At 44.4% G+C, this 22,799-nt stretch overlaps 1 protein-coding gene across 2 annotated transcripts in view; it reads right to left on the reverse strand.

Moving 5' to 3' along the window:
* Nucleotides 1–22,799, reverse strand: part of LOC147717893 (uncharacterized) — a 99,404-nt gene that overhangs the window by 60,164 nt on the left and 16,441 nt on the right. For both annotated transcript variants that reach the window (XR_015296105.1, XM_086924663.1), the window contains exons 2-4: nt 9,960–10,262; nt 6,286–6,597; nt 2,545–2,668 (exon numbers count right to left, since the gene is read on the reverse strand). Coding sequence is in view for 1 of the 2 variants with exons in the window: in XM_086924663.1 (XP_086780789.1) it covers nt 2,545–2,668; nt 6,286–6,597; nt 9,960–10,262 (739 nt within the window). In the remaining variant the exon portion in view is untranslated. The remainder of the gene's footprint in view (nt 1–2,544; nt 2,669–6,285; nt 6,598–9,959; nt 10,263–22,799) is intronic.

A 22,799-nucleotide genomic window follows, 5' to 3' on the forward strand; every position in this document is an offset into this window, starting at 1 on the left:
TTGGTATGAGCCCCCTAGGCAATTACGGTCTGCAAACACTGGCCTAGTCCAGGTCCCTAGATTTAAACGGTCTAGAATGGGAGGTAGGGCTTTCAGTGTGGCAGCTGCACAGTTATGGAATGGGCTGCCACAGGACCTCAGGGTGGCCAGTTGCCTGTTGAAATTCAGGAAGGAACTGAAGACCTTACTATTCCCTAGGCGTTAGTTCATTTTCTCTAACCTGGAACTTTAGGATACTCATTGATTCTTGTCTGAGCGCCAAGATAGCCGTAGGGTGATAGCAGCGCTATATAAGAACACAATACATACATTCAATGCTGACAATGCAAACATTCTCCCCTAGTCAAAAGATCTGGGTTAAATCCATTGTTCTTTTGCCCACTACGCCACCCAGTTTGTAGCACACTAGGGAGTCCAGGCAGCTCCTGTGCTGCTCCCACCAGCAAGTATGGCACACATGAGGTTTCAAGCAGCTATAGTGCTGGTCCAGCCTGCAAGTGAGGCACACCAGAGAGTGCAGGCAGATCGCATAAGCTATGCTGTGGCAGACAACTCCAGTTTCATGCATTCTTGCTTCTCTGTCCCTGCTCGATTTCCTCCCTGTGGCTCTGGGCTGCTGAGTTCTGTGCCCATCTTTGGGTGCTAAATAACCTGGGACAGGTAAGTGAACCTCTGGAAAAGTGAGGAGCCTGAAACACCAAGACTTCTCCCTGGTGGGACATGATTTACACTCTTCTATTCCACCTGATCATTCTTCAAAATAACTTTATAAAAATGATAAATATAATTCGACAGGAAAAATAGGAGGGGTGCAATATTGTGCATCCTCACATCAGTCAGAATGCTTAGCTGAAATATCCTAGGTTTCTCTATTATCTGTTTTCTAAAAAAAGAGTTTTATTGTATTTATCATGTGGCATATTCACTATTTTTTTAACTAATATTTAGTTTTAATTAAGATTATTCAGAAAGAACACAATGGGCTAAATGTACAAAACTGTAGATTGTGATTTCCTAATTACGATTCTTAGTGAATTGTATTTAGGAAATAGCAATACGTAATGTAAGAAAACTTAAAAGATTTCAATAGCAACTCCTGGTCGGTTACAAATCGACTTACCTCATGAATAATGAGGTAGGTCGTAATTTATGACTCATTAGAATCGCAGCCATCACAAAGATTGTAGTCTGCTGTGGTCAGCAGACCACCATGTCTGCGATTGCTTTTAAATAAAGCGGTCTTCTTTTTGAAATGTAGCCCATGTTCCCTAAAGTAAAATGGGATGTATTAAAAAAAAGAGATTAAAAGTGTTCTTTTTATTTTTTAAGAGCAGGCAGTGGTCCCCTGCGGACCACTGCCTGCTCTTAACAAATGTTTTTCAAACCATTTTCAAAGGGAAAGTGTGCCCCTTGAGGACCCCTTTCCATTTCCGTAGCGAGGTGTGGCTCACTGGTTAGAGGCGGCAGACCCGGAGGCTGAGAACGGCCCGGGACCAGGGTTCGATTCCTGACGCGGCAGGGTCGAGGACCAGGGTCAGCGGACTGATAATTCTCGCCTCGGTGCCCACTTTGGGCAGTGATCACACTCTGTAACTCTGGGCATTAAGCTTGCCTCATCGCTACAACGGCCCCCCACAGTCGCCGGGGATGCCTGGCTTCACCTTGGAGGTACCCAGCATGGGACCATCTCACAGGGAAAGCCAGGACGGGTTCCCCAGCGGTCATTCGCGCCAGGATACTCCGGTAGTAATTGAGCGCGCTACAAAACACCTTACATTTACATTTACATTACATTTACATTTGTGAATGAATTACCACCGGTTTTCAAATGGCTGTATAATGCAAATGTTTTGGAACTGTATTTCGGTCGCATAACATTCAAACATACCGCTACGATTCAGTTTTAGGCCGGGGTGCCCTAAACACGTTTCTTCCTTATACTGAATCGCAAAACCCAAACCACCATTCAGTGACATGTAATCCAATCACTATTTGGGCGTTGTACCTGCCAAAAAGCATTTTGGCGTTCGCATATGGCCCGATTCTGCAAATCAGGCAGTTTGCGGCCACAAAAATGGTTCATACATATCTTTCTACTGCTTTTCAGTATTTGGTATGAGGCTGTTTCAATATTATAAAAAATTCTTTATTTTATTTGTTGTCCTTTTTTTTAATATACTGTATACAATCACAAATACTTCTGCAGGGTTAGCCACAGCTGGCTTAGAACATTAGTACAGTCCTATGTATGCGGTTACCCTCTTGCTGGTTAGATTTTGATAGAGAAGTAGATGTAAGGAATGTATACCTCTCTACTTGCCTGTCCTATCCTCTTTCTCTCTCTCATTTCTAACTTTTCTGTCCAAGTTCTTTTTAAATGCATCTTCTCTTTAGGGATTTTCTAGCCTGACAAAGCACTCAAATGGCATGTATTGAGTCAGAAACAACGGACAGTAACTTTGAGAGTGCTGTGGAAGTCAGTAGGTTTACACTAACAATTGAACCTTGACCCCCCTTGTTCCCTCATCATTGGTTCCTTCTTACCTCCGGGCTGACTTCCTCTTGAAATAACAGGTAAATAAAATGGCCACTAAGAAGAGGACGAGAACAGCACCTCCCACCATCAAGACTTGGATGAATGACTTCCAGGAGGCCTCTGATTCGGCATCTGCATAAAAAAGACACAGTCCTGTAAGGATGGTTGCTTCAAAGGTCTGCTCAGTCTCATGTTTGAAGTGGCAAACTGTTTTAATTTTGTTGCCTTCTCGCTGACAAAGATTTTCCCCCTTGCACCATACCGTGGGATAACACACATAGGAGGTGCGGGCAGTGAAATAAAAAACAGAGGGGGAAACAGGAGTACAGAGAGATGGAAGGAGGCATCCCAAGGTAAACAAGTATTGGCAAAGCCAATTAGTAAGGCATTGGCGACCAGCAATCTGGCTTTGTCAGTTCGTTTTGTCTTGGTTTTGCAAATCATTTTTTTGTTAGGGAAGCTGCTGGGCTTCTTCAATATCAACATAATGGCTAAAAACAAAAATAGGTTTTGGTCTCAAAAACTAGGCAGTGCCATAGTTGTCCCTGGCACTTAAGGGAACTACGTTAGTTGTGGATCTGCTCGTAGTGAAAAGGAAAATTGCAGTCAGCCACAGTGAAGTTGGCGAAAAACTGAAGTGGGCTGAACCATTGCCCCATGCTGTGTGCTGTAGCAGGCAGAAGAAAAATGTAAATGACACAATGACAGACCAATGGATGAAGAGGGTTGGTTGAAAACCCCTATACGTGCTTTATACATAGGGGGACTGAATTTCAAAAGGAAGTTACACTTTTGAGTATATTTACACTTCGTAGTATGTTTCATACTTTGGCATTCACAAGTTCCAAGTAAGAAGCAGGCGGTCGTTTATAAAGGCACTGGCAGGAACTGCCGTCACAGCGGTTCATGCCAGATGCATTTTACTGTCTGCTATGGGGCTCCGTCAGAAGGACGCAGCCTTGTAGCAAACCATATTTTTTCTTTTCAAAAAGAAAATGCCAAAACAGGATTTTCTTTCTGGAAAAAAAGCAATGCTCACCTCGCCATGGAAGGCTTCTCCCGTGGAGGGTCGTGCATTGTAATGTTTTTACTGTTTCTGTTTGCCAGGTTTTACCTGGTGGTAGGAAATAGTATCAAAATGACTACACGTCCGCCCATTCAAATTGGGCGGGTGGACATGTAAATATTTTTCAGATGGCTGTGACTCCCTAGGGCCGTCAGGGAAGTTTGGCCATGGTGGAGACAGAGTAGTCTCCAGCGTGGCCAAACTTAAGGTCCACCCACAATTAAACCTGGCGGACAGACCACTGTATTGTCGGGGAGGAAGGCTTGTTACCGTTACAACAGAGTACCCACTCTGCCAATATATAAATTAGGCCCTTAGTCTTGTGTGGGGGATGACAACTCTCCCTAAACCCCTTCCATGACCCACCCTAAACCACTCTTATTACTCCCTAATCCCATCTCCTTTCATATACGTTTGCCACTTTTACCACTCATTCCTGTGTCCCTCCCACATTTACTACTAAAATCTGTATTTACATGTGCAGAGAATCTGCAGTCGGGTGGAGAACTCCACACATATAAATACAGGCAAAACATGCACTTTGTAGTTCGTTTCGTTATACTACCAAGCACACTACAATGTGCAGTATGCGAAGCAGGTCCATAATTTTTATAGTGAAATCAAAAGGTCTTGGTTAACATCAGACCTAAAAAAAAAAAAAAAAAAAAGAACGGGAGTCTAGGGGGTTGGGGGGTGACGCCCCTTAAGAAAGTGGTGGAGACTGTCACAACCACGCTGAAGCGGCTCCGGTGATTACGCTAGCTGCATGATTTCAGTAGAGGAAAGATGTTCCTGATTACACGCGAGAAGCGTGAGAGACGGCATCAAAGGATGCCAGCAAAAACTACGTCTCCCGTGAAGCTTAGCGAAAGTCGCGCGAAAGCATCAGTTGGAAATCAGGCAAGGCGTCGCTCTGACGCACCCAGTCGACTACAAAACGGCAAGAACGCTAAGGAGCGCTGCCGATAATTGTTTCTACGGTCCTTGGGCTCACCACGGCAGAGTTTGTTCATCGCAGTGTTCCAGGTCGAGACGTGTTTACAGTCCTTCTGTGTTTGAACAAGACCGATTACAGCCTACGCTTTCCTAGACTCTCGTTTCAGGTATTGTGGGGACAACATTGTATTCTCCTCTGTTGGCTGAGACGCTTTTCTCGCGTTCTCGTGCAGAGGAGGAGTGCGCACCTAGAGGCGCTTGGGCAGTTGTGCCCTCTGTTGGTTGGGGACCGGCTGGTCTCTTTGCAGAGAGGTTAAAACGCCCGCAAACTCCTCTGTTGGCTGAGTCGTATTTCAAGCATACTCCTGCAGACGAGGAGTGCGCACATAGAGGCGCTGGGGAGGTTGTTCTCTCTGTTGGAGGAGACAGGTTTGTCTCATGCAGAGAGGTTAAAACCCCCTATACCTTGTCCTACTATATTACACATATTATCGAGTGAGATAATCGATGTGTTTAAGCTAAGGATTATTAGCGACTTTTGATATTCTTTATCCACAACTGCAACTTTTAGGGGAAGACCTAGCTGGGAAGTCCGGTGGTTACAAGGGCTCTTGGATTTTTTCTTAAGTGCTACATCATCTCCCTTCTTTCTGCTGGTGCTTACAGTTCCTATCAAAAAATAGAAGATAGAGATATTGAACATACACTGTTTATCTATTTCGTTGAAACATCCAGAATATAGGAGGTCTTTATTTGTGACAAAGGTAGGAACACCTAACAATGCATCCATAAAAAGATAGATTGATAGAATATGTAAGGTTGACCTGTTGTTGTCTACTTTTGTCTCACTTGCAGGTCTACATCCCCTTCCCTGTTTCTTTTTCCCCCGCTCAATCGCTCCCAAAAGTCTGTGCATTCTGCAAACCGGACTTGGGTCGATTCAGAGGTGGGCCCCCATATAGCATCACACAACCCTGAGGAACTGGATTCAGACGGCCTTGACAGAGACAGGCCGTGGAATACGGTTTCACAACAGCGTCAGTTTGCCTTTGTCTGCTTAGCTTGGATTTCACTTTTCCTACTCCCCAAACAAAGCACAGAAAAGTTGTAGTAAGAAGGAAGGGTGGAAAATAAATAAAAAATAAGCCTGTGCATGTTCTGCAGTGAAAAGTCCTAGAACTCAGGAAGACTGTGTTGAAGTTTGTTAACTGAGGATCTTTCAGAAACACTGACTGGGAATACATTTTTCTCAATTTCTCATCTAGTTGAGGTTAAAGTATGTAGCAAGTGGGGTCTAAACACAATAAAGGGTAAACCCCTCATCTGCTTACTTTGGGTAGGGTTTTAACATGTTAAAACAGATGTGAGACAATTGACCCACCAGTGGGAAGAGAAGACCTGGGATTCCCAAAAGTTCCACCTTTGCTTGTCCTCAACCCTTCTGCTGGCCTTTTTTTATTCTCCCCATGTCTTCAGGCACAAAGTGGTCGTAGACTTGACTCAGACTCAATATGATCTTTCACTTCTCTATTTATCTACCACACTGTCCTTTCGCCCTCATTACATATGCTCTTCCCTTCTGAAAGTGGCTGTGAGTAGGTCCACTTGAGTTTGGATGTTCATTGGATAGAACCGCCAATGGGCCAGCGATTAAATGGGCATAAAATAACCTTTTTGACACCTCTAAGGGAGTTCTTTTTTTCAAAAATATACTTCTCTGATGTAGCAATCCTCGCTGGTTGCTTACCGCCCTCAGTTTCTATATCTGCGGGTGGGTGGTAGTCGTAGTTGTCGGTGGGTTCGAAGCAATACTCTGCCTGCCAGGTTGGGTTCTCCAGCGCTGAGCACCTCCATCTCCCCCAGTCTTCCTTACTTTCCAGGTCTAGGACAACCCGTGCTCCAGATTTTCCTAGTATCGCGTCCTTCCGGGGTGGTAAACCATTAACCGTCCAAGAAAAGGCCAGGGCGGCATCAGGCAGTGGATCTATCGTCTTGCAGACTTTGCAAAAGAGGACTTTCTGCTGGGGGAAGAAGCTGATGGAGATATTATTGAAGCATCCTGGAGAAGGAGGAGAAACCAAGGGACAGGGAATGAAAAAGAAAAGGTGAAGGAAGGTAGATGACGGTAACGGAAAAAAAAGAAAGAAAATGACAAGATAGATATGAATTACAGAGCAAGGAAACAAAGAGAAGAGATTGAGAGAAGGAAACAAAAAACAAAAAAAGAATAAGGAAAAGGGTATAAAGAAAATGAAAGGAGAATGAACCAGGAAACAAAGTAAAAGGATACAACAGAAAAATACAATAAAGTATATATTTAATATGATGGCATTTAACTTGCATTACACGTATGTCACATGGAATGCATTTAAATATTTATTTACACACTGCTCTGCTAATGGGAGACCTCCAGGTTCACCCAGTGTTGTTCCTTAAAACAACTGTTTAAAATGTATTCTTTTTTCCCCTTAAACCAGAGTGCAGGAGTGTGATGTATTTTGCAAGCTGGCATTGCTTGAATGCAGTTACCACTGTGTTTACTACAGGTTTTTGATAGTGATTATGTTCATAGCAGTTTGATGCAATTTTTCTGATTACTCCAACAAGAAAAGAAATGGAGAAGGGCCAATCTCAAGCTGTCCTCACCCAACTCAAAGGTGCTACTTTCCACACACAGATACCTCATCACTACAAGCAGGCCCATCTTCAACAAGACCCCTCTCAGTAAAACAGCCAACAGCAGCAAAGAACTCTTCAAACCCATCAAGCACTGCTACAGTTCATTACCAGCCCCTGTTATTCCACCATCAGTAGAGAAATGCAATGCCATCAATCACTCCTTCACTGAGATAATAAACACCAGGTCACTGACAACATGAAAGAGACATCCAGGGCATCTCCCATGCTCCTCTGCTCCACACCCAAGTGGAATACCTTCAAATGACTCACACAAGAGCTCCTCCTGTGGAGACAACATTGTTCCTTCTTCTGTAATTTAATCTCCTGGAGTAGATGCCCTCATGCCACTGACCAGCAATGTCAGTGTCACCCTCAGGCACAAAACCTACCCAGACACCCTGAAGATCCTGCCACTGCTGTGAAATCAACCCTGGATCCACATACGCTTGCTATACCCAATCACCTATTTATCCTTCAGAGATTAATTTACTGAGCACGCTGTCTCAACCAAGCCACTGAGACAGACCAGCAGGAGCAACACTGTCAACCAAGTGGGCTTCATCTATGACAGAAAAGACCCCACCTGATGTTACCACTCAATGTTTTTGCAGCCTTGGAGACAGTTAACCATGAAGCACTAATCCACACCATGGTGTCCTGTAATAGCTTAGTTTCTACCTCACTAACTTCTGTCACTCATACGGATAACCACTATCACATCCCAGGAATGCTCTCTCCTTCGACTGCCCGAGAGTTTCATCATTTCTTTCATCACCTTCCACCTCTCCATGCACCATCGCGGGCCGCACTAACCAGTGAGAATATGAAGATCTATTAGTACACTGACAATAGTCTATCTCAAAATTGTCTCTCTCAATGACGTTCAGCGACTGAGAATTTGTCTTGAGCCAATCCTGGGTGAAGGAGAAGGGCACAATTAAACGTCCACTTAGGGTTCTGCCTGTAGGCAGGACCCTGGAAACCCATAGTTACAGGTGAGTGGTCAGAGATGTACCCTGTATACAACAACAAGGGAACCCAATCGGTTATCCGGGGACCGTGGGTAGCTATAGTCTAGAAACAACAGTGGTCCCCAAGAGTATATAAATCCAAAGTCTGATAAATAATAGTCCACAATGGGAACTATATTGGCCACTGTCCAGCCGGACAGGGTAGTTTATTTTTTACAATAAGAAAAATACTGGGGTGTGGAAGGGCACAGTCCTGTACCGTTTCCAGGAACAAACAGGGGGAGTTTTTTAGGCAAGAAGGAGCATAGTTGGCCACTTATACTTCAGTAGACATTGAAAGTAGTGCCAATAAAAGTGCTAGACACAGCATAAATTAGACATAGTAGTAGGGCTGTGAAAACCATCATTAGTCCTGATGATGGTCCCGCAACATTGAGCATATGGGATCGAAACGTCGATTTGTTTTTAGTGTTTTCACAGCCCTACTACTATGTCTAATTTATGCTGTGTCTAGCACTTTTATTGGCACTACTTTCAATGTCTACTGAAGTATAAGTGGCCAACTATGCTCCTTCTTGCCTAAAAAACTCCCCCTGTTTGTTCCTGGAAACGGTACAGGACTGTGCCCTTCCACACCCCAGTATTTTTCTTATTGTAAAAAATAAACTACCCTGTCCGGCTGGACAGTGGCCAATATAGTTCCCATTGTGGACTATTATTTATCAGACTTTGGATTTATATACTCTTGGGGACCACTGTTGTTCAGAGATGTACCCTGGCCAATGATTTATTCTTTTGACCTTATCTGCTATTGCTGTATCCACAAAGAAATAGTCAAGCCTAGAAAAATTGTCATATTTCTTACTGTGAAATGTGTGACCCCTTGTCCGGCCCATTTGGTGATGCCACACATCGACAAACATCGACCAACCCCAGATCTTAGAGCATACGCCTTAGTGCCTGCCTAGTTTTAGGTGTAGAGATACAGTCTCTCCTTGTGGATGTCTTGGTTAGGGTCCCGCCAAAGATATTGCGTCCTCAGGACCACCGCCAGTTGGCATTGGCAGTCCAATGGCGGTTCTGACCGTCCAAGTCGTAATGGGGTAATCGGACCGATGGTGGGGTGGTGGCTGGACCACCACCACTGCGCCAACACAAGTCTGGTGGTCCTTGGATAGCCAGATTCGTAATTGGACCCTTAGTGTGTTACATCTCTCACGGGCAGGGATGAGACCTTATAATGAGAAAGGACATCGACTGATGTGGATTTTGGAAGGAACACTAGAGGACAACCTGGTGGCTGCAGCATGTCTCTGCAGAATCTGTAGCTCATGCAAAGTAACATTAGTTGCATGGCATCATCTGTAATGATGTCAGCAGAAGGCAAGGATTGGCTGGAGGTCTGAGTAATCCTCATTGCTTCCTGATGGCTCCAGTGCTGGAGGTGAGAGTGTGTTCCAGGGGAGGCTTCGGACGTAGCAGTGAAGGGTTTGTCAACAGGAACCATCAGGTTGGGAGTAGGGGAGTGAAGTGAGACGAGGGAATGGGGAGGTCTTCAGAAGAGAAAGGAAGGTGCTAATACTGGAGGGATGTGGCTAGAAACAACAGTTATTGGTGTGCAATGTTGTGCCTGTGGAGCCTCTAGCACAGTGCAGAGAGTTACACTGGTGGGTTCATGAACCTGGATGGGAGGATGGTGAGCATGGCGCTGGCCCAGAGTAGCCCAACCCAGTTGGAAAGGATCATGCTACCTCATTTATGTACCCTTTACCTCCTTCCACCAGCAGGTCTGTGCTGAAGTCTTTGCCGTTCCTCTGATAGCAGGTGAACACCCCTGAATCGCTCATCACCACATTACTCAGTATCAGCGACTCGTCTTGGAGAGCGAGGCGGTCTCTGAACCGGGATGGCTGTACCAGCCTGGTGGATGCTCCAGGGGTGATCAGCAAAGCCTCCCCGCTGACTCCGGCACACTTTGGGAACTTTGAGGTCCAGATCCAGTGCGCGGTTCCAGCATCCGGCGGGCAAGGGAGATGCACTGACCGCCCCATCCTCACCCTCTTCAACTCCAAAGCTGATGAGAGAAAAACACAATATTTACTATAGCCCTGTACGTGCATTCATTTAACATACAGTGGAGTATGACACCCCCTTCAGTAACCTATCTCTTGGCCAATGAAAGAACACTGCGGGCTCTGCTGAATTTGAAAGTAATTACTTTTCCTCATGTAGTGGTGATTCAACCTGTTGTAAGTCTTTTAAGTAGGTTTCCTCTTTTATCCTCCACATATTTATGAATTTGGATCTTCACAGAGATTCACATATACATTCCTATTTTATACAAAATAAACAATCATTCAATACAATAATATTGTAGTTTCAATACAGATATAAAAAAGTTTTATAAATGTAACAATTTTAAAGCACAACTTTTCCAGAAATATTAATAATTGACGAGACTTATATACAGACAATGCACAAAATCAAATAAAAAGAGGTTTCAAGAATTGACAACGCATAAAGTGCAATGCTGGACAAATAAAAATGACATCATCAAAACCCTAAACACCACAATTGCAAACCTTACAAGTCCTTTCTTTGATATAAATTGTTTGACAAGTGCCTGGAACAACCGTTAATGGTGGCATAATCATTCTTAGCGGTAACATATTCATTCTTAAAAATAGAAGCACACTGCAGACCCATTGCATGCTAGATAGGGCAATGGTTTTCTCTCAAAACAATAAAAAATAATACATTTATATTTATCTTTTTTTTAAACAGTATTTTATATCTAATTTAGGCTAATGCTTGGCGAGAGACTTGAGTTGAAATTCCAACTGTGACAATGCAATAGACTTAAATTGATAATGCAGGGTCTTAAATTGTTCCAAGACACATAGGGAGTTTTGGAGAAATATTCTCTCTTGCGAACAAATATTTCTACACCCAATAAGATCCGAGAGGAATTTTCTCCACATTGTATCAATTGATGCCCCCTCTGTAAAGCTGCTGCCAGCCCTAGTACTATTCAGGTAACATTCTAGTCAAATTGCCTTTGTAACTGCTTAGGAAATTCAAATTACACAACCTACGCAATAATAAAGGCCGAGATTTAAAAACTATTAATTTCTTGTATACATGAAACTTAGTCATGTTAAGCGACATCGCAGTGGTTTTAACATACAATGGAGTATGACATTCCCATCTTATATCCTGGCCAATGAGAGAACAGTATGTGCCACTGTGGGCTCTGCTGAGTTTGGATATTAATTATTTTTTCTCCTGTAGTGGTGATTCAACCTGTTGTAAGTCACACACTCAGAAAGGTCTTTTAACAGAGTCACTTAGATCCAGACAGGATTCTGCCTAATCCATCACTACTCATTACACTCAGAAGGACTTACACGGGCTGAGTGTAACTCAGAGATAAAGGCTGCAGATCTTTCAAACTTAGGAGATTTGTGTACAGTAGTCCTATGTCAAGGAGCATGATCTGTGCAGCTACAAGCACCTCAGAGAGTCACAGAATACGTGAGCAAGGAGGTTGTACTCGCGATTTGGAAAAGTCAGCTAGTAACAAACTATTAAGAAAAAACACTGCACATTGATTGGAGGAGAAGTTACAGAAACTCTTTTTCAAAACTCAACATTGTAGGCTACAATATTAATCACAGGCCTCCTAATATCTCCTTGCTCACTGGCAAAGTCCAGAAGATTTATTGAAGGTTGTTCTGGTTTGACCTCTTTACCGGCCCAAGTGTATACGTGTGGTGCTGATATTTGTGTACAACTTTAGTAATTAGTGCATTTACTTAGGCAATACTTTCCTGACTCGTATTTCTAAAGGAATAATATGTATTTTTTTGCATATATAACTCCCTCACCATTGCCTGCCCTGCCTAGAAAAGTGTAGTAGGATCAGAAGAAGTCAGTCTCATATGTACATACAGGCCCCATGTCAAGTGTAATTGGCAAACAGCACAACTTTAGGGCTAGGTAAAGGTCCGTCACATGAAAGATTGCCACTGGGCAGATTCAGAGACATGTCAGACCAGTGAGTGAATTAGTAGTAGTGCTGTGTACTTCAATCACACATCATGATCACATCTGAAAGGCCGGCTGGGCCGGGACAGAATCAGTCCTATCCAAAGTATTGCTTTCTATAGGGCGATATGCAGTCAGCCATGTCCCAAGCCCACTCATACATCTGATTGACTGTACCACAGCACCACTGCATTACATGATGAAAATGAAGTAAAAATGAAAGGTATATTTCTTCAACCCACATTTCACTTTAGCCTAATATCAGCCTCAGAATAATGAAAGTCCGGTTGGCTCCACTAGGACATTAACCTGTGACCATGGAGCCAAACTGCGGAGGATGCTCTAGTCCAGCCCGGCAGCATGTCCTTAGATTTCGGAAGCGGCTTCGCCTCAAAAAACGTGCTGGCTGCGCTGAGTTTGACAACCGGATTAATCAATGTTTTAGAACGGAGGAAATTGGTAAACTGCAAATTAGCGGACATATTCGTATATACAGATATAAAGTGGGATATACAGAATTTTTGAATTCATATGAAAGTGCCGTGTAAGGTTGAGATTCAGGAGTGAGCTGTCTGGATAAGCGCTAGATAATCGCTAGGCAACCTTCAAATAGGAGAATAACAATAGAGTAACGTTTTAGATAGAAAATATGAGAATTTTCTCAATTTTCATTATATAGATGATCGCAATTGCGGCACTACTATAAAGATACATCAAGAATCTCCCACCGGCTGGTGGATAAACTGAGAACGAGTAAGGTATGTATGAATTAAAGTAATTTAGTTGTAGTTACTTTTGCCTACTTGGTGGTGCAAGTGTAGGGAAATGATCACTCCATTTCTAGATACCAGGATTGACTCTATGGTGTCAGATAGTGCCAGCTGACATACTGTTTCTGCCCTGCTGTCAAGGAGAGATACACGCAGGCTTTCTTCTAAAATAACAGGTGAGCGGTCCAGTCTGGCAATGCCCAACGGCCTTTTGCCTAGCAATCCCACACACACAGAAGCTAAAAGTTATTCCTATTCTCTTATAGGTTGTCCAACTGTATTATAGTCCTGATGAAGACCCGCCCAGGTTGCGATAAAACCAGCACCAATGTCTAGGGTCGAAATATCGACGTTAAAATATGGATCAGTCCCTATCTAAGTTTCAACATAAAGAAGAAAATTGTATCTATTGAAACTATTGGCTTAAGTTTGGGACTGCCACACTGTTTCCTTTTTGTATATATGTATTAATTCACAACTTAATCACTTGTCACTATTGCACTGCAACACAATTTTACACGGATATATTGTTATGTCAATTTTGTTCAGGACAGCCATTGTATGTATGTGTATATATGATATTTCAAGGTTAAAAATGTAAAAATAAGATAAAATTTGATACAATCCTCGAGAGGAGGTGTGTGTGGTTACTTCTACAGGGTGTTTACCCTTCTTCCTTTTTCCAATGTATTGGTAGCAGTAGAGAAAAGAATTTGTCTATTAACAATGCAAATTATGTGATTTACCTAGGCTATATAGAAGGTTTATGAAAGAGATTGTTTCCCGACAGAACCATTGTCTTTATATATACTTGGAACTAAGGTTCTGAGGGTCATTGGGCCACCCCATTGTATTTAACGGCTAGTCCATTGAGCCATCAGTACTGCCTCACCAGGTTGACACAATTATTTTCAAAAAGTAAACACATACACCTAAAAGAGATATATTACTCCTACTTTAAGAAAACATGTCAAGTGGATACCCTGTGGGTCTAGTAACTTTGGGGCCTATTAGGATGGTGGACGGACCTGCGTCCGTCCGCCACCCCAGAGGAGGAGGGACCGTCCGCAGGGTCAGTGGCGGTCCCTCGGTGCTAATTAGGATGTGACCGCCACCCAGGCGGTCACATCCTGTATTTTTAACATTGCGGCGTGTGCTGCTTGAAGCAGCACACGCCGCTATGTTAAAAAATGCATGTTTACCTTTTCATGCATGAAGCTGCAGGCACCGCGTGGTGCCTGCCGCTTTGTGCACTCAAAGGCAGGGGGGTACCATAAGTACCCCCCATGTGCACCCCCCACACCCCCTTCACCCCTGGGGGCCCGCAAAGGGCGCCCGAAGAAAACACTGTATGCCTTTCCACGGCAGAAATGCCGCCATGGAAAGGCATAGTAGCGCCGCCATCCTAATATGGCTGGTGGTGTCTGCTAGACACAGCCAACCATGTTGGAGCTTTTCCGCCGCGGTTGGAAGGCGACCGCGGCGGAAAAGCGGCAGACGGAAAAAAAGATGCCCCAGCAATCCTAATCTGGCGGGGGTCTTTTTTCAGTCCGCAGCGGATAATCCACATCCTCTGGGCCGGCAGTGGCTTCCGCCGGCCTGGTAGATGCGGATTATCCGCTATCATAATCGGCCGCTTAATTAGGTTACTCTGCCTGGAAGTCTGGTAGCAGTTCATTTTTTGAGCACTAGGCCATGAAGTAAGTGCGTTCTTAGTGCATGACATGAAGGGGCCGATTATGAGTCTGTCGGTCCTTGGAACGCCAGACTTGTGGCGGGGCAGCGGCCAACATATGACCCTAGTGGTCGTGCTGCACTGGGAGCACCGACCGCGCCAGGGAACCGCCATTCCCTGGCGGTGGCACACAGTAAAGAGGCATCCATATGCTGGTGGGACTGCTGTGGTCCCGCCAAGCATATTACGAGTTTCCTGTCCGGAAGGATTTTCATGGTGGTTTCTCCTCCATGAAAAACCCTGGCAAAGAGGAAACAAAGGGGGCCCTTAAGGGCTCCTTTGTGCCTCACGCTTTGTGGATGCACACATTGGGGGCAAAACATGTGCGCCTCTGTGCTCTGTGTGCATGCACAGATATTTCAGCATGGCATGGACTTTACAGTCCATGGCGTGCTGGAACTGTTTTTGATATTCCCATTGTGGTGGCTATTTTATAGGCACAGTTGTAGGAACACCAAAGGAATCACCCGCCAATGATAAAAAAATTGAATTATACGGGGGGTGGTTCTCATGCGGGTTTGGCGGTTCGGCAGCGGTGTGACCCGTAAGCAGACAAACTCTCTGCTACCAACAAAACCCAGCCTCAGCACTCAATTACTCATGAGATTTTAGGCATGCTTTAAAACTATTTGCTTTTGCATTGTTTGTTTAGAAGCAGTGGAAGTAGGATCGTGGCCATCAGGTGCCTAGCTATAAAACTGGCCCCCACTGTCATGATCTCACTGTGTACAGAACTACGGTTCCCAGCATGAAGCGGTGGTGAACTACCACTCCCATGCTCCTTTGCGGTTCTCGCGAGACTTGATCGCGGAAGTATAAGGAGGAAGACTTACAGCGCTCAGTGTCGGGAATTACTCCGGTCCGAGCTGTCATTAAAGAAGCGGTTCGTTGTTGGGTGCGGTAAGGGTGCTTGCACCTGGATAAAGTTACCATCGTCTTTTGGAGACGTTTGTGGTTCGTGTTAGCGGCATCGCTAGACACGCTTGTTTTTGTTTGTTTTTGGGGACAGAACCCCTTCCAAGTAGTAAGGATTTGTCCCGGTCAGATTTGTCGGCCGACGGAGGAAGTGGATGCTGATTAATCCACGGAACCCTTTTGAGTACCTTTACCTTGTATCTGTTTTGCACTTCAAATACCAGAAGGGGATCATAGAGCCTTTTGGCTTCTTTACTAGATTCATGCTCGATGAGCTTCACAGTAACAGAGAACGTCCTTGTGTGATGTTAACACCGGGACTACGTCAATTGTTTCTTTCCTATGTAGGTGGATGGGGTATGATATGCATGGTGTTTAATCCAAATGTCTTTGACTCCTTTATTAACAGGGATCGATCAGGAGTGATATTCTTATACTCTCGATCCTTGTGAAGCATACAAGGAGTGAGCTAGGGGTATGTTATTACTTCCGTAGTTTATTGTTGTTATACTGTTGTATAGGCTTGCATACAAGGAGGTTACATGTCAATGTTGATTTTGTATTACTGCAGTAACACCTCTATCCCATCATCTACCATCACCTACCTATCCCCTGAAGGTTTCTTTTTCTTTACAGGTATTTAGAAAGGGTTAAGTTATAGCTTGGAATTACTGTATGTAGAATGCCTGTAAAAGAAAGATATTTATGAGTTTTGTTCTCTTTTGTCTTTTCCAGATCTCCCTGCCTGCTGTCCCCTTCCTTTCCTTCCTGTTTCCTAAAACCTCCCCCACAATATCCCTCACTTAATCCGTTCAATGTGCTGTGACATTTGGGTATTCCAGACATTGGATAGATTGAGAGGTGGAACGTAATCTTCAAAACGATCCCGAGGACGTCCAGCATAACACCCACCACCGGCAGTGAAACAGGCCCTCACCCTGCGAGGATTTAGTCCAGTCCTACCTCCCTACTACCTTTATTGCCAAAAGCAATGGAGAAATTACCTTTACAGCAATATCATATATTGTAGATGGCGAAAACCTACTCTGTACATTTCATGCAAGCTTTATGTGTGGCCACAGTACTGAGTCAGTTCTCCCTTCAGTTTGGAATGACTTGCATTTGATGTCGAATCACACAGAACCCAATCCACTTGTTTTGCTCAAATTCTCTGGAGCCTTTGATATCATTGATCATATTATCTCATTGGACGTAGTTGTAAGCTTTGGGTGTCAAGAGTCAGCTATTAGATGGATTGAATCTTTTCTTCATGACCAGTACCAAAATGACTCTCCGTACAACGCCATCTTCTACCTTTCCTGTTAATTGGGGGTTCCTCTGGATTTTATAGTCTTCCTTGGTACTTTTAACCATTTCTGTCGCTCCTTTAGTATCGTTGATGGATTTGGGGTGTCCATTGCTATCGGTACGCCGACAGCACGCAAAAACACTTTAAACTTCAATCTCACAGAGGAAATTCTGCTGTGTTTGTAAATACTCTCCTTTTTGTTACAGAGTGGATGGTTTGTAGTTTTCTTTAATTGAATCTGGATAAGATGGAGGTACTAATTATTACAAGCAGCTTATTTTACCAACCAGAAATTCATACTTTCAATTTTCACTTTCTCAGGGTAAGGATTAATGTACTTGTCAATGACCTTAATATAGGGCAGAAGAACCCTAGTTGAAAATTAGTGCCTTATCCCCAGATGATCAATGACAGCATTTATTGAGAGATGAATCCTTCTTCCTAGTTTGGTCTATAAGATGCAACACTTGGGAGAGGAATGTACCACTCCCAGAGGAGTTTACATTGATCTTTTCAATGTATGAAATACACGTGAATATTGAAAGTATGACCTTTTCGTTGGTAAAATCGGGCTGTTTGTAATAATTTGTTCAAACCACTTGCTATCCTTTGCTCCAACAATAAAAAGTAAATGGCTTGTAAACCATAGATGATTTTTTTAACCAATTCCTCACTTCCGCCCTGCTCCCCAATTGGCAGGTTAGCGGTGTAGTGGTTGGAATAGAAGGCACTATTTAAACCCTGCCTTGCTGTTTGCCTTGCTGTTTGCTCGGTGCTAACTGCTGGTACGTGAGGCTGCTGAGGCTTCGTGCATTACCTGATATTTTAAACCTTTAAAAGCACTATTTTATGTTGGAGTGAGCGCTTTTCAGCGCTTCGCTCTACTTTGCATTTTGTTCATTTTAAAAGTGTATTTGCACCTTCTCTGATCGCCGCTCTGGCGCAACGTTTGTTATTTGATCGCCGCTTCTGGCGCAACGTGTGTTACTGATTGACACCTCCTTACCTTCGCTCCTGGCACCGATCCGCCACGGCTTGTGCCGTTTGCAGCGGCGGTGGCCACACGAGCGCACTCCAACTTCCGCCCTCATCCTCACTTCCGCCCTGCTCCCCAATTGGCAGGTTAGCGGTGTAGTGGTTATCTCTCCCGGTGTATTTAATGCCACAATGGCGGAAGCGCAGCGGACGAGCGCAGCGGGAGCGCCGACTTCGCGCCAAAGTCGTGCCAAAGTCCTGCCCGTCTGCGCCCGTCCGCGCCAGCACGGGCCCAGGGCCCAGTCCCTCTGTTCTTATCCCTACTCCCTACTCACGTTCCGCCCTACTGCTGCTGCGGGGACCATTGTGCCCCTCGCATACCGCTCTGAACTGTCAAGATGCTCCTATTTCCTGTCCCTACTGCTCCCTTGCCTTGGACTCCCTTGATTCATGTACTGACAGTTTGTCATCCACGTTCTGGAACTTCCCCTCCCCTAGGCGCACCTTCCCTCCCACTCCGCATGACTCTGTACCTGCTTTGAATTTCATCAGCATTAACTGTCGGTCGCTCTCTAAACACAAGAGAGATATTTTTGACCTGTTGGTGACAGCTAATCCTGCTGCCATGTTTGTCACCGAAACTTGGCTAAATGATAGCTCTGGCCCCGATATCGCCATGGCTCTTCCCAATGATTACACCTATGTGGGACGAAATCGAGCACTTAAAGATGGCGGGGGAATTGCTATCATCTTCAAGAGAGAATTCTCTTGTAAATGGGAAGACCTTGACTTTCCAAACTGTGAAGCAGGTTTATTTAAGTTAACTCTCTCTCCTCAGTTTACCTTATCCGGCACCCTGATTTACCGCCCGCCAGGCTCAGCTAGCAGCTGGGCTGCGTCATTTCCTGAACTTATTGCCCCTCTTTTAGCACAATCTACCAACTTCACTATTGTTGGGGATTTAAATATCCATTTTAATTCTCTCTCTTGTGCCACTGCTAAACGCCTTATACAGGATCTTGAAGCCTTAGACTTACACCTTCTTAATTCCGACCCTACTCATAAGGCCGGTAATCTTTTAGATCCCATTATTTCCAACTTAACTGGCATCTCATATCAATCTTCTACCCCCGTTATCTGGTCAGATCATTTTGTTGTTAATTTTTCGATTAAAACGTATGAAGCTCCTTCCTCTAGGCCAGTCCCTCCCCACAAAGCTAGCAGGAACTGGAAACGTCTGGATCTAAATAAATTTAATTCTCTCCTTGCCAATTCCAAACCTTTGGTTTCTAATATGACTATCAAAGAGCTACCTGCTGTTAAATCATGGTTAACCACTGCTTTGGATTCCTGCCTCCCTATCCAAAAAAACAAATCTCAAGTTCATCACCCCCCGGCACCCTGGTTTAACGACTCCCTTCGCCTTGATAAATCCAACTGCAAAAAATTGGAACGGATTTGGCGCTCAAACTATAACCCTGAGCACAAAGCAAAATACAAGTCCGCGCTCAAAACCTATCATGCGGCATGTGACACCGCTAGAGCGAACTTTGCCAACAGCACCATACTTACAGCTCATAATAGACCCAAAGCCCTCTTCAAAATAGTCAAGGAGCTTTCAGGTGCGTCCTCTGTCCCTAAGGATCCCTGTCTAGACACAGCCCAGTGTAATGCCCTGGCTAATTTTTTTCGTGATAAAATTGAGAAAATCTATGCCATTTTTAATTCTACTTCTGCCCCTTCAACTTACGCTGCCCAAGACCCTTGTAACTCTCCTTCGGTTAATACTCCCTGCTCTTTGCTCACCACCACTGCACTTCACGCTTGGGATCCTATCTCCCCCGTGCTTCTAAAAAAGTATCTCCAGGACATCAAATCTGGCTCCCCCCTTGATCCTTTGCCCCCTCAAGTTCTAAGCTCCCTTGACCCAGCCCTACTCCACATTATTTTGGATGTCCTGAACGCTTCCCTAACAGAAGCGATTGTTCCAAATGAATGGAAGCACGCAATGGTGGTGCCTCTACTAAAAAAGGCCAATGCAGACCCCAATAATCCTTCCAATTTTCGCCCTATTTCTTTGCTTTCTTGCTTTTCCAAAATTCTGGAAAAACATGTTAATTCTTTGCTTAACTCTTTTGTTGAATCCACCAACTTTCTTCATGGTTCTCAATCCGGGTTCAGGGCTGGCTTCTCCACGGAAACAACTCTCCTTGGCGTATCAGAAACCATCAGGCGCCAAGTGGATAATGGTGAGACGGTGGCACTCATCCTGCTTGATTTGAGTGCCGCTTTTGACACCGTCTCCCATTCCATCTTACTGTCCACCCTGGAGGCAGTCGGTGTCGGTGGCACCGCCCTGGCCTGGATTGCTAATTTTCTTTCTGACCGCACGTTTCAAGTTTTTTCTTCCACATCTGTTTCATCTATTCTCCCTTCCTCTCACGGTGTTCCCCAGGGGTCTATCCTTAGTCCCCTTTTCTTTAACCTGTACGTGAGGCCTCTTGCTTTCCTGGCGGAGCAGGCTGGCCTCACAATTTATTCCTACGCTGATGACACTCAAGTCATCTACTCCCTTTCCACCAATAAAAATCTCCCCTCTTCCTCTCTCCAAGTTGGGCTGAAACATATATCGGACTGGATGTTGAAGCACAAACTAAAACTTAACGGGGACAAAACTGAGCTGCTCCTGTTTGGCCCAGACACCTCTCTCTGGGGCCCACACCATTGGCCTCCGGAGATGGGTCCTCTACCCATTCCATCTGTGTCGGCCCGAAATCTTGGTGTGATCTTCGACAACCAACTCACTTTCAAACAACACGCTGTGAAAGTCTCAGCCACCTGTACTACCATCATCAGGTGGCTGAGAAAGATCACCTGGATGCTGCCTGCGGACACCTTGAGGACCGTAGTCCAGGCTCTTGTCATCTCACGCCTGGACTATGGAAACATCCTGCTCCTAGGTGCCGCTAAAGAGGTAATCAAGAAGTACCAGGTGGTACAGAATATGGCTGTCCGCCTGATCTGTCACCTTCCTGCCAGATCCTCGGTCGCTCACCATATGCGGAATCTGCACTGGTTGCGGATTGAAAGCAGAGTCAACTTCAAAGCACTCTGCTACATGCATAAAATCATGACTGGTAGAGCCCCTCGTTATCTCTCTGCTCTGGTGCAGCAATATATCCCTCCTCGCATGCTCAGGTCCTCTACGCAGAATAAAGTTAAGATTCCACGCATCAACAAAGCCAAGATGGGAGGACGTCCGTTTTCCCTGTTGGCCCCATCCTTATGGAATTCTCTCCCTCAATCTCTGCGCACTGAATTGTGCTTTCTGAAATTCCGTAAGGGAATAAAGACTTGGCTCTTTAACAACTAATATTATGATCTTATCTCCCTCCCTCCTCTCACCGTTCAGTTTGCTCTAGCGCCGGGAAACCTTCGGGTAGCTGCGCGCTTAATAAATGTAATTATAAATAAATATAAATAAATGATATCAGCCAACAGCTTAGAAAATAAGAAAACAAGGAAAAGGAACATTTCTCTTTCTTTCTTGTAACAGTTGTAGGATTTTGTAAATTGATACATGGATGTTGCAAATTGATCCATGATTTAATGTGTCCGTGTGGTGGAGTTTATATAGGGCTGGTTAGCAGTAATGTGGGACAGTTGACAATAAATCTTACCATGAGATGTCTGCCACACGGTGCAGGGATGTGCAAAAGCTTCCATTTCACATTGGGAGCTAGTGCTGCGGGCGTGTTTGGACCGCCGCACAAGCTCTCACTGTGCAATTAAAGTTTGCGGTCGAATCCTAATTGAGGGTTTCGGGGCCGCCGTCCGGAGGTCGGTTGTTCCGCACCCTCAAGCATGTCGGTCGGAGGGAATGCCGACCGACATCATAATGAGCCCCTAAGTGTTTTAAGTCTGTGTTACATTCATTACATGACTTGCATGTGGTAAGTGTATCAGGGGTTATTTTAGACAAAATTCGAAGAGTTATAGGAAGTCTATTACATATTTAAAAAAAGGATTGAGTATTGTTTCCTGCTCTTGAAATGTTTTGAATCTTGAGCCAAATCTCATTCCACAAATTAACAGACCAGTTAACATTGAGATTTTCTTCCCACTTCAGTTCCACCTATGATTTGTGCTTCTCAGTATCAGAGGATTGAATAATTTTATATAGTGTGGATGCTGATGGTCGTGAACCAGAGTATCAAATGCCATTGTCCGATACTGTGATTGCATTAGTGATCGGAATTTTATCATATTGAGCAGATATAATTGTGATAAATTGTTACATTTGTATTTAAATGACTTTGGAAACTGAAACATATTTTGTGCATCAGAGAAAGATAATACTGTATTGTCCTTGTAGGAAAGTAAGATCTGCTTCTTATGGTTACCCCCACTTTTTGCTTGCTGTTGCACTGTTTTTGACTAGTCTGACTGCGATCCTGCTAACCAGGACCCAAGTCTATCGGCTTTCTCCTTTAACTTGTCATGTATGTACTTGGTATACTCCAGATTGGATACTGGGGTACCGTTATAAATCCCTAGAATATGGTACCCATGTACCCAGGGCAGAGGTACCTCAGAGGCCTCCCATGGGCTGAACCGTGTATTATGCCACCCATGAGAGGTTATGCAAAATGGATCAACAGGTCTGCGACTGCAACCTGTGTAAGCTGGTGCTTGCACCACTTACTTTAGATATAGTTTCACTATATCTATTGGTCACTACACTTAAAACGTCTAAGTCACCCTTATAGCAGGCCTTATTAATCCTGAAGGCAGAGTGCTGGGTATTATGTGAGAGGGTGTCCCTGCATGAGCAGAGCCTCTCTTCAGCATTCGGAGACC

This window comes from Lissotriton vulgaris, chromosome 5 (genome assembly GCF_964263255.1).
Source record: "Lissotriton vulgaris chromosome 5, aLisVul1.2, whole genome shotgun sequence".
NCBI lineage: Eukaryota > Metazoa > Chordata > Amphibia > Caudata > Salamandridae > Lissotriton > Lissotriton vulgaris.